This window comes from Eublepharis macularius, chromosome 2 (genome assembly GCF_028583425.1).
Source record: "Eublepharis macularius isolate TG4126 chromosome 2, MPM_Emac_v1.0, whole genome shotgun sequence".
Lineage (NCBI taxonomy): Eukaryota > Metazoa > Chordata > Lepidosauria > Squamata > Eublepharidae > Eublepharis > Eublepharis macularius.
The window spans coordinates 25,441,195-25,457,890 of record NC_072791.1 but is presented as its reverse complement, the minus strand read 5'-3'; the positions used below and the strand labels follow the sequence as shown (position 1 = coordinate 25,457,890).

Here is a 16,696-nt window from a genome sequence, read left to right as displayed (position 1 = left end):
GAGGTGGCCCTGTCTATCATCTGGCAGAGCCTATCATTGCAATATCCCAGCAGTCTTTCCACAGAGTTAGCAACTGGGCTCCCAAAGTCCCTCAGCACTTCTTGGAATCTCATAGTTGTGGGGGAAGACTAACTTAAAAGGTCCACTTGGGATGATCGGTATGCCAAGCAAATGCTGCGTTCTAACAGCACTCTGTGCCCCATCCAGGACATTTCTGTCTTTTAAAAAGCTTGTGTACCTAGCATTGGGATCATGAGACAGGAATGGGATTCTATTGGTATACCACTCATCCCGCTATCTAGCAGTCTTACTACCTGAGTTGGAGGAGGTGGTCTCAGAGGTAGTGTTAAAGATTCCTGGGCTCATCGTCCTGTGGAATTTCAGCGTTCATGCCAATGCTGCCTACCTATTTGGGAGCAGCTCAAGATTTCATAGTCTCTATGATAACCATGGCCTTGTCTTAAGTTACTGATCAACTGATATGGTCAGTGTTCCTGTTAATGCTCTAATTAACCTCTGGGATGAGAAAATGACCAGAGAGATTGATACGATTGCTCCTAAATGCCCTCTCTCAAGTGCTAGAGTAGCTCCCTGGTTTACTGAGCCAGTTTGGTGTAGTGTTTAATAGACATGGGCACAAACAGCATTACGAACGCAAAAAAGCCACGAACAGCCTTTGGTTCCAGGGCTGCTGCCAGGCCCTGGTGCCAAGCTCAGTGGGCACCTCAGCTGAGGGCTCACACTGATTATTATTATTATCAGTGCCTGATCTGGTCAGGTTTCTGGGAGTGCTGGGCTAGGGCTCTAGCCCTTCCCTCTGGTTCCAGGGCTGCTGCCAGGCCCTGGTGCCAAGCTCAGTGTGCACCTCGGCTGAGGGCACACAGTGTTCTCTCCTTTTCTCTCCTCCTCAATTCTTGTTCGTTGGCAGTATGAGGTTTCGGCCGGGGGCAAAGTGTGGTCATGGAGGGGAAGTATAAAGATTGCCCCAGTTGCCCCACGGGAATCAGTACTGGGCAGGGCTTTGGGGCAGCAGAGACTCCCCCTCCCCAAAAATCACCTGTGGGGACTGTGGAAGAGGCCAAAGAGATCTTGCCGCTGGTGGAAGAGGAACTCTTTAAAGGGTTTGAGGAGGAGGAGGGTGAGGGATCCATGGAGGAATGGTTGGGGTTCGATGAAATAGCCAGCTCATCCCCATCTCAAACTCCTGGTGCTGCCCCTGCCTGCAGTCCACCCCTCACTCTGTCTTCCGTTTCCAGCTCCGTGGCGCAGCATGTGACCCTTCGTCCTCCGTCCCCTGGAACAGTTAGTGGGCCATGGTTCAAACTCTCTGTATAGAAGCACTTTCGGGTCCTTCCAAATGACCCCTGTGTGGTGCGATACAGTGTGATGGCCTGGTGGGCAGGGGAAATGACCCGAAGCACCTGTCATCGACGGTCCTGACTAGGTACCTGAAGATTCACCACCCGAGCCTGTGGTCTCCGTCCTCATCCAGAAAAACATCCGACGGGGGAAGACAGAGATCCACCAGCTCCTCTGAGCTGGGATCAGTGGGAGAGTCACCGGAATGCACCCCAAGCAAGAAGCCTTGCCCCGAGGGTGCTGCTGGTGGGAGCGGAACGGTCAGGCAGGCCGCCCTTGGGGAAGTTGTTCCATTGGGGTTGGGGATAGTGCCATTGAAAATGGTGAGGTCAAGGGCTCAGGAGGCGGGCATTCGTGTCGTGGCAGAGACGATTGCCCTGCAAGGATTCCCCCTATCCATCGTGGAGGGTGTGGGCTTCCAAAGGCCCCATGGTTCTCCATGCCATCACGGCACACAGTTGGGCGTCAAGTCCTGTTTGCCCTCTACCAGTCTGTGCGAGACATGGTGCTCATCAGCCGCAAAAGGCCAAACAGTACACTTCATGACAGACCTCTGGAGTGGCTGCCATCATGGCTACCTTGCCATCACCGCCCACTGGTGGCAACCAGAGGACCTCTGCCGTCCCAGGCCAAGAACTGGCACTCGGAAAAATGTGCCATGCTTGACACTGGGCTACAGGGTAGTTCTTCTCCAGACCCGAGGAATGGACAATGTCCATACTGGGAAGAACATCGCCACCACTGTAAAGGCGACTCTGAGGGAGTGGATGGCTGCGGGGGGGGGGGAGGGTTTGTCTGTGGCTTCATGGTGATGGATGTGGGAAGCAATGTTGGCAGCCCTGAAAGAGGCATCCCTCCCGGGCCTGGTGTGCCTGGCGCACAAGATGTACCTGGTGATGAGGGACATTTTCAGGCTGGGGAGCAAGCCAAGGGTCAGCTGGTACAAGGGAATGTTGTGGACGCATAATCTGCTGGACAGCTTCCATCGCATCGCTTACCACTTCTCATGCAGCATCAACTCTTCCCGCAAGCTGTTCCAGAGGCAGGGGAAGGGGGGACCCCGAGCACCAACTCTTTCAGGACCTGCCTACCGACTGGAACTCCACCACCGACATGATATGTCATCTGGTGGACCAGAGGGCCCTGTTGCAGGACATCCTGTCATCTGTGGACATTCTGAGGAGGGGAGAGGAGCTGAGCCTCAGCTCCATGGAATGGAGAGTCCTTGCCCAGATGTTCCAGATGCTGAAACCCTTTAAGGATGCTACTGAGCTCTTGTGCTCGTACAAGGTCAGCCTGGGTCAGGTCATCCCCCTGATCCACGGGCTCAACCAGTTCCTGGCCAAGGAGCTTGAGCACGAGAAAGAGCTGCTCCTCAGGGTCAGGCACTTTGTGAGGAGGATGCAGGCATGTGTGGCCATGTGCTTGCATCCTCTGCATCACGAGGTGCCGTACCAAATGGCCGCCCTCCGTGACCCCTGGATCAAGGGTATCATCGCCTGCAGGCGGGTCAGATGCAGTGCTGGAAAAAGGAGCTCCACACAGCAGTGCTCTGTTTCCAGAAAGAGAAGGCAGGACGGAGGGAACTGGGCAGGGGTGAGAGGCTGGCGGCAGAGAAGGAAGAGGAGGGGGAGGAGGAGGGGGAGGAGGAAAGAAGAGAGCCACACCAGGAGAGACCCACCCAAACGGCCTCACTTGATCTCTGGGCCTCATCGGTGGGCTGTGTGGTTGGACACAGCACAGTGGGCACGTCTTTCACAGTGGAGGACTTGGCCGGGGCCATGTTGCGAGAGTACCTTGCGGAGCCCACTGAGCCCCCCCATTCCAACCCGTTGGAGTATTGGGCAAGTAAATCTGCCGAATGGCTGGACCTGTCCATCGTGACAACCAACATCCTGCCCTGCCCTCCCTCCAGCGTGCAGAGCGAGCAGGTGTTCTCCCACCTAGGAGACTTCCTCCGTCCCCACCACACATGTCTGCACCTGGACCTGGTGGACATGTTGACCTTCATCAAGGTCAACCTCAACCTACTTGGGTATCCCTCCATGGACCTGGACCTACCTGGGCTCTGAGCCACCCCAGTCTACTATGGTTCTAGGCCAAGTTCCTGTGCAGTGGGCTCTAGCCCCCCTCAGTTCTTGGGGCTGATTCCACGGCTGGTAACCCTTTGTCCTTCTCTCCCAGACAAGTTCCCGTTCCCTCTTTCAACCTCTCCCTCTCTGGATGGCACCAATACGACCCTTCCCCACAACTTGTCATGCACATCGTGTCGTCTCCTTGACAAGGTCCTGGAAGTTCCCTCTTTCAACCTCACCTCGTCTGGATGGAACCACTATGACCCTTCCCAATGACCTCTCCTGTCCTGCCCATCCCGTTCTTTCCACGAAGGCAGGTAGGTGGGCGATGTCAGCTGCTGCCGCTCGTGTACACAAGGGACTACCATGGCACTGCTGCTGCCTTTGGGCCTTCCTGGTCCCGCTCTGCAATGCAGCTGGTGACAACCCTTTGTCCTCCTCCCCCTGACAAGTTCCCTCTTTCAACCAAGACGTTCCCTCTTTCAACCTCTCCCTCTCTGGATGGAACCAATATGACCCTTCCCAATGACCTCTCCTGTCCTTCCCATCCCGTCCCTTCTGGTAAGGCAGGAAGGTGGGTGCTGTCAGTTGCCGCCACATTTTGCCATGAGGGACAGCTCAGCTGCTGTTGCACATGTGGTTGTATGATACCGCATGGTGCCCCCTGTCCATGGCACCTTCTTCTGTCCCCTCTGAGCAGGGGGGAATGGGTCCCATGCTGTTACTCACATCCTTTCCGTGAAGGCAGGAAGGTGGGTCATGTCGTCTGCTGCAGCTGCCCCGTGACTCAGTGGGTTTCTCGGCTCATGGCTTGCCAATGAAGGGGTCTTCCTGGTCCTGCTCCACAATGCGGCCGGTAACCATTTGTCCCCCTCTCCCTGACAAGTTCCCTGACGGTTCCTCTTTCAACCTCTTCCTCTCCGGAACCGCTCAGATGCCTGTCAACCTCTCCTGTCTTGCCCATCCCATCCTTTTTGCGAAGGTAGGAAGGTGGGTCATGTCCACTGCCGCCGCTGCCCCACAACTCAGTGGGTTTCTCGGCTCATGGCTCGCTAATGAAGGAGTCTTTCTGGTCCTGCTCCTCGATGCAGCTGGCAACCCTTTGTCCCCCTCTCCCTGACAAGTTCCCAGACAATCCCTCTTTTATACTGTCCTTCTCTGGATGGTACCCAACTGACCCTTCCCCATGTCCTGCCCATCACGTCCTCTCCCTGACAAGTTCCTGGACGGCCCCTCTTTCAACCTCACCCTCTATGGATGGAACCAATATGACCCTTCCCAATGACCTCTCCTGTCCTGACGTTCCCGTCCTTTCCGCGAAGGCAGGAAACTGGGTCATGTCAGCTGCCACCGCTGTCACATGACTCAGTGGGTTTCTTGGTTCACAGCTTGCCTATGAAGGGGCCTTCCCGGTCCTGCTCTTTCAACTCTGTCCTCTCTGGATAGAACCACTACGACCCTTCCCCACAACTTCTCTTGCCCATCTCGCCTTTTCCACGAAGGTGGGAAGGTGGGTTATGTCTGCAGCCGCCAGTTTTGGGCACGAGGGGCAGCTCAAATGCTGTTGCTGATATGGTTGTGCTGCACAGTGCCCCCATTCCATGGCACCTGCTGTCCCCTTTGAGCAGGGGGGGAATGGGTCCATCTTTCCCTTTCCGTGAAGGCAGGAAGGTGTGTGCTGTCTGCTGCTGCTGCTTTTGGACACGAAGGGCAGTTCAGGAGCTGTTGCACATATGGTTGCTCAGCATGGTGCCCCCTATCCATGGCACCTGCTTTCCCTTCTGAGCAGGGGGGAATGGGTCTGACTCTCACCCTTTCCATGAAGGCAGGAAGGTGGGTGGTGTCTGCTGCTGCTGGTTTTGGGCACAAGGGGCAGCTCAGGAGCTGTCATTGATATGGTTGTGCCGCATGGTGCCCTCCATTCCCTGGGACCTGCTGTCCCCTCTGAGCAGGGGGGAATGGGTCCCATGACTCCTGTCCTTTCTGTGAAGGCAGGAAGGTGGGTGCTGTCTGCTGGTGCTGGTTTTGGGCACGGGGCAGCTCAGGAACAGTTGCTGATATGGTTGTGTCGCACAGTGTCCCCATTCCATGGCACCTGCTGTGCCCTGTGAGCAGGGGGGAATGGGTCCCATGACTCCTGTCCTTTCCATGAAGGCAGGAAGGTGGGTGATGCGGGGGGCAGCCTACACTACTTATTAGTAGTGCCTGTACTGCCTGCACAGGTAAGGTGTGGTGTGGTGTGGATTCTGTGGAACTGCCGTCTTCTGTAGGGTGTTGAATAGACTGCCATGTCTGTGACGGCAGGCTGGTGGGTGATGTGTGTGTGGGGGGAGCCCACAGCTCCCTATGTGGGCACCTACCTGTCTGCCCACAATCCCCATTCCTAGGGGAACCTATGCCTCCCCCATGATGGGGGGGGGGGAAGGCATCCTCCACTGCCTCAGTGGCCAGCATATGAGCCTCCACTTCTACATGTTACGAGCAGGCCCCACCTCCCACCCTTGGTTCTTTACTTCCAACTTTCTAATGACTGGATAATGCAAATATTTATGCAATCCATCTGTCTCCATGGTATCTGTCTCTCCTGTCAATCCAATTCAGGTATTCCATGTATCAATGCATCCCTCTATCCTATACACCTATCCCATACAGCTATGCACCTGTCTGTCGAGAAACCTATCTATCCCATGTACCTAAATGTCCAATGGGTGAGAACTGTCTCTGCACCATGCGAGGTGTGGACAACAGTATTGGTCCCAATGCCATGATGTCCCCATCTGGTGGACGTATGTTGGTGTCTCTGACCTCTAAGAACTTTTCAACATGTTCTACATCCAATGTAATATACATTCACATTCTTAAATGCATGTGCACTTTAATGCATATCGGCAGTACCACCCACCCAATCCGCACCCGAATACAAGAGCATCTCTCTAAAGTACGTACTAAAAATAGAGAGGCTCCTCTAACTAAGCACTTTGAATGACATCATAGACACAAAAGAGAATTTCAATTCTCTGTCCTTGAAGTGATGAATCCGTCTGTTAATAACGATAAGATCTTACTACAGTCTGAAGCAAGATGTATTTTTAGAATGAATACTCTGACTCCAGAAGGACTCAATAATGAAACTGATTTTTCAGCATTTTTATAACATCACCGGTTCTTTATAACGTCAATGGTCTTTCAAGAGTCCACGTATATATATTTTGGTGCAATGATTTTTATAATAAGTATTTTTTTACCAAGGATATTTTTCTATATAATGTATTTTTATACAAAATATTGTAAATGGCATATACTATATATTGAATGTATGTATTTATTTATTTTTTTTATAAAATTTTTTTATTGGATTAGACACATATAAAATTTATTACAATCACATTCCCTTAAATTTTCCAATTCTAACCCCCTCCCTTCCCCCCCTTTTGTTGACTTCCAACAGTTTTCCAACCCCTTATCTATTCTCCCTCTACTCATTTCAAACTTATTATGCTTATTGTAATATACTTTCAAACTCTTCTAAGCTTATCTGTAATAACATAGTGCTATCTCTAATTCCCTTCCCAAATGGGTAAAAGTATAACACTCTTAACTTATCTTCTTCAATAATAATAATAATAATAATAATAATCATTTTGATAGTCTGTACTCTATCTTACTCTTTCTAATTACTTCAAAATGGGACAAACAATTTGTCCCTCCTTATGCATAACTTCAAATACTTCTATAAACATTGCATACATTTATTATAAATCAATCAGTTTGACTTATACTCTATATGTTGCTCTTTACTTTCTTTTACATATCTTGTCCATTTTAATTAACTAATTTCTCCATTATAAAACTATCCAACAAAAATAAACAATTCATGTACACGTTCAGCATAAGTCTATCAATTAGACCCACATTCTGTATGCTAATGTATATTCATTCTCCATTGTACAGTTATCTATTAGCATAAAAAATTAATTAAATTCTATCCTTATAATCCTTATGATAATAACACTATTAATACCCAACTATTCATACTAATCAAATAAAATAATTGCTTAGAATTTTTTCACTTAACTCTCTCCCCCCGGTATAGTCACTCCCCTCTCCTTTTGTTATATTTCAGTAATTTTCGAACTGCCACAGTCCTCCCACCTCCCATTTTTTCACCAAATATTGTTTCAGCTTCTCCCAGTCCGTGTTAAACTGTCCTGAGTCAAGGTCTCTCAATTTTCTTGTCATTTTATCCATCTCCGCCATGTATAGCAATTTATAAATCCAGTCCTCAATAGTTGGCACTTCTTGTACTTTCCATTTCTGCGCGTACAAAAGTCTAGCTGCTGCTGTCATGTAAAATAACAATGTCCTGTATTGTGCTGGAATGTCTTCCATTCCCAAGTTCAGTAGCAGGAGTTCTGGGTTCTTATTAACTTGAAATTGTAAAATCTCACTCATTACTCTTATTATTTCCCCCCAGTACTGCCTAGCTACCTCACAAGTCCACCACATGTGATACAAAGATCCCTCATGCTTTTTACATTTCCAGCATTTATTAGACGTATTCAAATTCCCTAGCGCAATTTTCTTTGGTGTCAAATACCAACGGTAAATCATTTTGTAGAGATTCTCTTTGATACTGGTGCATGTCGTAATCTTCAATGTATTTTTCCACAAGTATTCCCACGCCTCCATTGTTATTTCTTTATTAAAGTTTATAGCCCACTTCACCATTTGCACTTTAACTACTTCATCTTCCGTGTACCATTTTAACAACACTTTGTAAATCTTAGAGATTTCCTTTTTATCTTCTTGTAAAATTACTTTCTCTAAGTCTGAATTCTCCATTCTTATCCCTCCCTTCACACAGTCCGAGTAGTAAAGATCTCTAACTTGTCTATATTGAAACCAGTCATAATTTGGAGACAGCTCTTGTTGCGTCTTTATTCTTATTTTAGAAGATTCTATTCGCGTTATCTCCTTATACGTTAAGCACTGTTGTTCATTGTCAACCGTTCTCGGATCTATTACTTCATATGGAACCACCCAGGAGGGAATTCCTTCTTGTAGGTAATCTTTGTACTTCTTCCAAATTGTGAAGAGGCTTCTCCGAATGTAATGGTGCAAAAACATAGAGTCTGCTTTTACTTTGTCGTACCATAGGTATGCATGCCATCCAAATAATTTTTTATATCCCTCTAAGGCCAGCAATTTGCAATTTTTCAGCTTCATCCAATCTTTCAACCATACCAAACAAATTGCATCATAATAAAGTCTCAAATTGGGCAGTTGCATTCCACCTCTTTCTTTTGCATCCTGTAATACTTTCATTTTCACTCGAGGCTTCCTGCCTGCCCACACAAATTCCAATATTTTCCTCTGCCATTTGTCAAACTGCTTAGAGTCCCTAATAATTGGTATTGTCTGTAACAGAAACATCACTCTTGGCAACACATTCATCTTAACTACTGCAATTCTTCCCAACCATGACAGGTTCAATCTATTCCATTTAATCAAATCATGCTCTATTTGAGTCCATAATTTCTCATAATTATTCTTGAATAGATCTATATTTTTTGCAGTCAGTTCAATTCCCAAATATTTCACCTTATTTGTTACTTCACAATCTGTTACTTCCATCATCTTGTAGGAGAGCCAGTTTGGTGTAGTGGTTAAGAGCACGGGACTCTAATCTGGAGAGCCGGGTTTGATTCCCCACTCCTCCACAAAGCCAGCTGGGTGACCTTGGGCGAGTCACAGTTCTCTTGAGCTCTCTTAGCCCCACCCACCTCACAGGGTGATTGTTGTGGGGTAATAATAACACTTTGTAAACCGCTCTGAGTGGGCATTAAAGTTGTCCTGAAGGGCGGTATATAAATCGAATGTTATTATTATGTTATTATTATCAATTGCTGCTGTTTTAACTTAGTCATATTTTTACACAGTATCTTTGATTTCTTTTTGTTTACATAAAAACCTGCCAAATCTCCAAATTCTTTGATTTTTTCTATTACCTTAGGCATATTTTCAATTGGATCTTCCACAATTAACATTATATCATCTGCAAATGCTCTGACCTTATAGGAAAAATCTTTTATCTTTATTCCACGGATTGCATTGTCTTCTCGAATCTGTATCATTAGAATTTCCAAGACCAAAATAAACAACAGTGGAGACAACGGGCAACCTTGTCTAGTACCTTTGCCAATAGTCAGTTTTTTGGTCAACTCGTCATTCACCACAATTGCTGCACTCTGGTCTCTGTAAATTTCTTTCACTGCTCTTATGAATCTTTCTCCCATTTGTAGCTGTTCCATAGTGGCAAACATAAAGTCCCAGTTCAAATTATCAAATGCTTTTTCAGCATCTACAAAGAAGAAACCAACCTCCTTGTCACAACGCCTATCGTAATATTCAATAGCATTTATAACTGTCCTTAGATTGTCTCTGATTTGTCTGTTTGGTAAAAAACCTGCTTGTTCTTCCCCAATAACTTCGGATAACCATCCCTTTAGTCTCTCTGCCAAGACCTTCGCAAAGATCTTGTAGTCATTGTTAAGTAAGGAAATAGGTCTATAGTTTTTAACATTAGTCAAGTCCTGTCCTTCTTTAGGGATCAATGATATATTAGCTTCACTCCAAGTATCTGGAATTCTTTGATCTCTCAAAGCACCATTGATCACTTCTTTTAAAAATGATGCCAGCTCACTGACCATTACCTTGTAAAATTTAGCTGTAAGTCCGTCAGGTCCCGGCGCCTTCCCCAAATTTGTTGACTGTATTGCTTTCCTTATCTCTTCCTCTGTTACTTCACTGTTCAATTTAGCTCTCCAATCATCCGAGATTACTGGAAGCTTAATTTTCCCCAAATATGTCGCTATTGAATCTTTATTCACTTCTTTTTTGTCATACAATTTAGCATAAAATTTGTAGAAAGCTCTACTAATAGCAGTCTGTTCCAGATGCACTTTATTGTCCTCACGTATTTTGTTAATTGTCTTTTTCTCCTTTCTCTTCTTCAGTTGCCATGCCAAATATTTCCCAGGTTTATTTGCACCTTCAAACGACTTTTGATTCATTCTTTTAAGATTCCATTCCAATTCTTTATTATTCATTGCCGTCAACTGCTCTTGAAGGATTTTAATATCTTGATAGATTTTCTTTTTCCCTGGTCTTTTCTTTAATTGTATTTCTTTTGCTTTTATTTTTTCCATAATCTCCTGTCTCTTCTCCTCTCTTTTCTTTCGAGCTCTTCCATTTAAGTCCATTAGTATGCCTCTAATTACTGCTTTATATGTATCCCATACCTTATTGGTTGGTACTTCTCGATTCATATTGTGCTGTATGAAGAACTTAGTTTCCCTTCTCAACATCTCCATATTTTCTCCCTCTTGTAACAAGTCCTCATTTATTCTCCATCCTTTCCTCTTAGTTCTTTTTCCAAACTTCCACATTACTGGGTTATGATCTGAGCCTACCATGGGCATTATTTCTACATCCTTAGTCCAAAGCACTAAGTCCTTTGAGGCCCAGATCATATCAATTCGTGATAGGGTAGAATGCCTTGCGGAGAAAAATGTATAATGTCTACCTGTGGGATTCTGCATTCTCCACACATCTTCCAAAGTTTCCTGTTGCATTAATAGTCCTCTTTTCTTTTGTGCAGTTACTGATTTTTTATCTTGTTCTAAATTTGTAACTCCATTGAAGTCTCCTGCAAGGATTATCTGATCATAAGAAAATTCATCTAATTGCTTCCTTAGATCCTCAAAGAAGCTCTCTTTTGCTCCATTTGGTGCATAAATTCCAATCACCAACACTTTCTTTAAATTCCATGTGCATTCCACTGCTATAAATCTGGCTTCCGCGTCTCTAATCATTAGCTTTGGCTGTAGCTCCTCTCTTATGTATAATACCACTCCCCTTTTTTTCTTTTTTGAGGCCGCTACAAACTCATTGCCCAACTTACCCAATTTAAGATATTTTACATCCTGATTTCTAATATGGGTCTCTTGCAAGCACACAATATCACATTTTTGTTTTAATAGCCAGTGGAAAATACTTTTTCTCTTATTAGGTGAATTAAGTCCATTTACATTCCAAGATAATACTTTACACTCCATATTCATAGCCCTGTTGTTGGTAAGTCTTTTTCATTGTCTCTCATAAACTTTTCCATCTCAAATTCAGATCTGATGAGCTTTTTCACTCCTCTGAATTCAAAGGATATCCCTTCCGGTAATTCCCATCTGTATCTTACTTTCATGTCCTTCAAATTCTGAACTAAGACTTTGTATTTTTTCCGATCAAGCAGCACCGATCTGGGTAACTCTTTCATGATGATAATCGTCTTGCCATCAACTATCAATGGATCTTGAAACTGCTTACACTCTATCATTTCTCTTGAGTTCCTTGTCGTAAATTGCACAATCACATCCCTTGGTAATTTCCTCTGGGTCGCAAATCTGGAATTTATTCGATACACCACATCAAGGATAGCCACAACCTCCTCCTCCTCCTTTCCCAGGTATTCAGCTAACACCTCTATAACCTGTTCTTGTGCTGTCTTTCCATCTATTTCCGGCAAACCTCGAAACCTCAGCTGCTTCTCCATGTACTTGCTCTCCACAACTGCCATCCTTCCCCTCATCGCTCTCATATCCATTCGTTGCGTCTCTGTAAGATTCTCCACCGCCTTCTCAACAACATTAACTTTTTGCTGCGCTGCTTGCAAGTCATTTTGTATTGTTTTCATTCCCTTCTTTACTTCTGCCAATTCATTTTTTACTGTCTCTTTGACATCTTTAACTTCCCTCACCAACTCCTGTTTTGTCTCCTTCAATTCCTTTAACATTTCAAGAAATTTTTTATCCAGGTTCTCAATAGCCGTTTGCCACTCTTTTTTCGACATCGTGGGGCTTGATTTACCTCGCTCCCACGAGTCTGCACGTTTCCTTAACTCCGTGGCGTTTAAGTTTGTGTCCCTTTAAATTAATTTAAATGTCCCGATTCTTAAAAAAAGCAAAAGATGTTTAAAAAATCCAAAATGTCGGGCGTCTTTTCTCTATGGTTTTTCTATAGTCTTTTTGTAATCCAAGATGTCCTACTTCCTCTCCTGTTGAAGTCAAAGTCCTTCCCTTTTCAAAAATGGCGATTCCCTTCTTCCTGTCCTCCAATAAGGGCCGTCTCTCTCCAGCAGCTCTATCACTATGACACACTTCCTGTTTCCCGTTTCTCCACTGCAGCTCTCGCGATGATAGAAATTTTCTCACAGCCTGCTATCACTTTCTGACCACAGGTATGAAAAACAATTGTCCAATTTCTTTAATAACTTCGTTTAACTTAGTCCTTTTTCTAAGCTATTTCTTGCCGAGTCTTCCCCTCATTATATTCCGTCTGTTGCAGTTTAAGATTTCACTTTAAAAGTTCGTTACTTTAAGCAATCCATCCCGATTCGAGAGATAGTGATCTTTACCTTTTCAAGCGTCTTTCTGGGTTGTAATCACTGCTTCGATCTCAAATTCTTTTCCACCTTCTTTTCTCCTGTTGAAGCTTGGGCATGTAGGTCTTATGCCAGCCACACTGGCCCCGGTTCTGCCGCAGAGATTTTAGCCGACCTGTCTTAGGGTGGGACCTCAAGGGACGAGAGAGAGTCCTTAGCGCAGAACCCCCCCTCGCCCGAGATCGACGCGCCCTGAGGTTCTTGAGCGTTCTTTGCCTGTTCTCCGCCTGAGAGCAGGTGGCCGCGGGCTAGTTGTGCCCCACCAGCCGCTGAAATGGCAGCCCGGTCAGCTCTGCACTTAGAGCTGCGTTAGACCTCCATGGATCCCAAACCGGAAGTTGAATGTATGTATTTATTTATTGATTGATAATGGTCTTTCATTTTGACACCGTGGTAACCATATAATTAGACAGGTCACTTTAAAAATTTGTTCTCTGCTCATGAGTCTGGAGATAAATACCCAATTAACTAAAGCAGTGCACCCCACACCGGTAACTGAAATGGTTGAGAAAGTGTCTGGTGAAATGCCGTTGAGTGCAGATCACAGAGGCATGGACCTGCGCCTATGAGCATGGGGTGGGCAAAGGGAGAGAATAAAGCCTCCTGGCACAAGGAGAAAGGTTTCTTTGGCTGACTTGAGCTGGAAGCTGAAGGAGCTGAGAGCTGGCCCCTTGCAGGTGGTGGCCATTGACCACGTGGAGGCTGGAGGCCTGATCCAGGAAAGGTATGAGGACAAGCGGGAACTTTCTAAGACAGAGAGCCTGCCTAAACAGCAGATCTAAGTTAGGCATGTACAGTCTGAGGGATAGAGGAACTGTAAGAACTTTTTACCAGCTTCTTTTTGTTGTTGCCATGCTTAAAGTGAGGGTGAACCTTTTTTATCTTTTCTTCAATTTTTAAAAAATTCTTAAATGCAGGTAGCTCTTCTCTGTATTACATAGACTCCCACTGCTCAACATGCTACCTAAAACAGGTGCCATGAGAAGGGGGTGGTCTGTTGGCAATTGACGGATCCCCCCAGTGGTGCACAAGTGCCGTACACCATCCCTGTGGTAACCAGGTGCTGGAGAGCAGGAGACTGGGCACAAGGCAGGATTCAGAGTGGTAAGCCTGTCCAAGGGAATGGGGAGTTTCTGTCTTGACCCTCCCCACAGGCAATTCCCACAGAGGCCAAGTGGTGGCAGCAGGTGCAAGAGAGAAGGCGCAAAAGCCCCTCTGAGGGTTGGGGGTGGAGACTTGGACTGCCACTGGTGAATTCCAGACACCCCAGTAGGCAAGAAGGGGCAGTGCCCATGGGTCAGTGGAGGTTGACACATCCCGAAAATAAGCGGCCCTGGACAATTTGTTACCCTCACCAACTGAATGTAGGCTACCTGTATAGATAGTTCGGGGGGGGGGGGGCTAATTTATTGTCTTTATATCCCCACTTTTCTCCCCAATGAATGCTCATTCTGCCACTAAAACTCACTGGGTGATCTTGGACCAGTCATTCCCACACAGCCTAACCTACTTCACAGAGTGGCTGTTGTGAGGATAATACGGAGGCCAATGTTATCAGCCTTTTAAGTTTGTTATGCAATGTTCACAATGTGCTTTCACCATGAACTCAATAAATTAAAAATGAGGTACACACCTCAATGAGGTCTTTGAGATGGAATTCTGTGTTCTTGCTAGGTGCCTTGTTTCCCCTTTCTCAGGCATGCAGCAGTGCCAGTTTGGTGTAGTGGGTAGTGTCAGAATAAGATCTGAGAGAGACAATAATAATAATAACATTCAATTTATATACCAGGAGTGGCCGAATTTGCTTAATGTAAAAGCCACATAGAATAAACAGCAGACGTCTGAGAGACACAAGATATGATGCATTGAAGTGACTTCAGATGAGGAGGTGGGTTTGGGGGAGTGTTGTGGAAGTGAGATCATCGGAAGGGGTGGAGCTGGGGAAGAGCCATCACCTGACCTTTTACTTGGAAGTGACATCACAAAAGTCACATCATATCCTTGCTAGGCTTCACCTCCAAAGTCCCCAGATATTTTCTGAGTCAGATCTGGCAACCCCAACATTTTTATTGAAAATATGAAAGACATGGAAAGAAAGGAGGAAAGGGAGGAAAGGAGGGAGGGAAATAAACTAGACTAAAATAAAATGTATGGCCACAGCGATACTCAGAGACCTCTGGGAGTCACACAATATGTCTAGAAGAGCCACATGCAGCTCCCGAGCCACAGTTTGGCCACCCCTGTTATATACCGCCCTTCAGGACAACTTAACACCCACTCAGAGCAGTTTACAAAGTATGTTATTATCATCCCCACAGTAATCATCCTGTGAGGTGAGTGGGGCTGAGAGAGCTCCTAGAAGCTGACTGACCCAAGGTCACCCAGCTGGCTTCAAGAGGAGGAGAGGGGAATCAAACCTGATTCGCCAGATTAGAGTCCTGCTGCTCTTAACGACTACATGGAACTGGCTCTCAAACTAGCCTCCATATAATGAATACTCTAGGAAATGTGCTTAGTCTCTGTGATAAAGACCAAAAAGACTAGAAGAGGCACCCAAAATGACATTGTCCCCGAATTCCACTCTCAGTAAACCAAGTTGCTACTCTAGCACTCTAGCATTTAGGAGCAATCAGGACACTTGAGACTGGCCTATGGTTGTCATAGAGGCCATGCAATAATGCAGTTCCACATTAACTGGATCCTAGTTCCAATTTGCAAATAATAATGAAGGCAGCCTTTCCAGCTACTTTGGAATCCATGCCCTGGATTTAATGAGGCTGAAAACAAGCAGAGACCTTAATGCAGATTTCTCCCTGCCTATCTCCACCCAGTATAAAAGTGCTTTCTCAAGAACTCCACCATGCCAATCTTCTTCTAGGAACCAACAAAACCTGAGAGAAACAGAGACAGACAGACACAGACGGAGACGGACCTTGGCATTGCAGTGGTCAAAGGGATGTTCCTGGCAGTTATGGAAGTACAGGAGGTGATCGGGGGTTTGCTGTACCTCTTGCTTGCTGTGGCCCTCCTGGCTCTTGTGCTTTACTGCTGCTACATAAAATATATCCACATGAAGTATGACTACATCCCTGGCCCTCCAAGGGCAAGGTAAGTAGAGCTGCAGAGTCCAATACTACTGAAAGTTACTGCATAAATATTAGATGAAATGGAGGAAAAAGGAGCCCCATGTATACCACCCTGAGCTCCTTGCAGGAGACTAGAATAAAAATGTGATAGAAGAGTGTAAGCTCAGCCTCTTGTCTCCAATGTATGGATAATAATACTGGCCTACCTTACAGTTCTGTAAAACTTACTAATAATACCACCAGCGCTTGCATGCATGGGTCCAAAGAGCCCTCCAAATGCCTTTCCTGATTAGGGGGTGGTCTGATGCCCTGGTAGTACATATTCTAATTTGTGGCCTGCAGTTTGAGCTATGGTGTTCGCTGAGGTTTGCTGCTTCCTGTAAGGATCCCACAGAAGGATTGCACACTTTATAAATAGCTTGTTTTGGAGCAGAGGCCATCTACCTACTCATAACTTTGGGAGAAAGACCCAGAAGTTGGTGCTGTAAAATAGCTGTTGGAATTGTTTTAGGGCCTCTTGGCAAAAGTTGTGTAATATTAAAATAACCATGTGTGACGGACAGGATTGGATCCATCTCCACCTTTCCTGAGAGGCAGCCAATGGGAATGGGTAGAATGCTGGGTCAATCAGAGTTAAGAGCCTGTTGGAGGGGGAAAGAGGCTCTTGAGAGAGGCTGAGG

At 45.9% G+C, this 16,696-nt stretch overlaps 1 protein-coding gene across 1 annotated transcript in view; it reads left to right on the top strand.

The window, feature by feature from the left end:
• LOC129324895 (cholesterol 24-hydroxylase-like) overlaps positions 1–16,696 on the top strand; it is a 105,446-nt gene that overhangs the window by 10,793 nt on the left and 77,957 nt on the right. The window contains exon 2 of the mRNA XM_054972337.1: positions 15,809–16,038. Coding sequence (XP_054828312.1) covers positions 15,887–16,038 — 152 coding nt within the window. The 5' untranslated portion in view covers positions 15,809–15,886. The remainder of the gene's footprint in view (positions 1–15,808; positions 16,039–16,696) is intronic.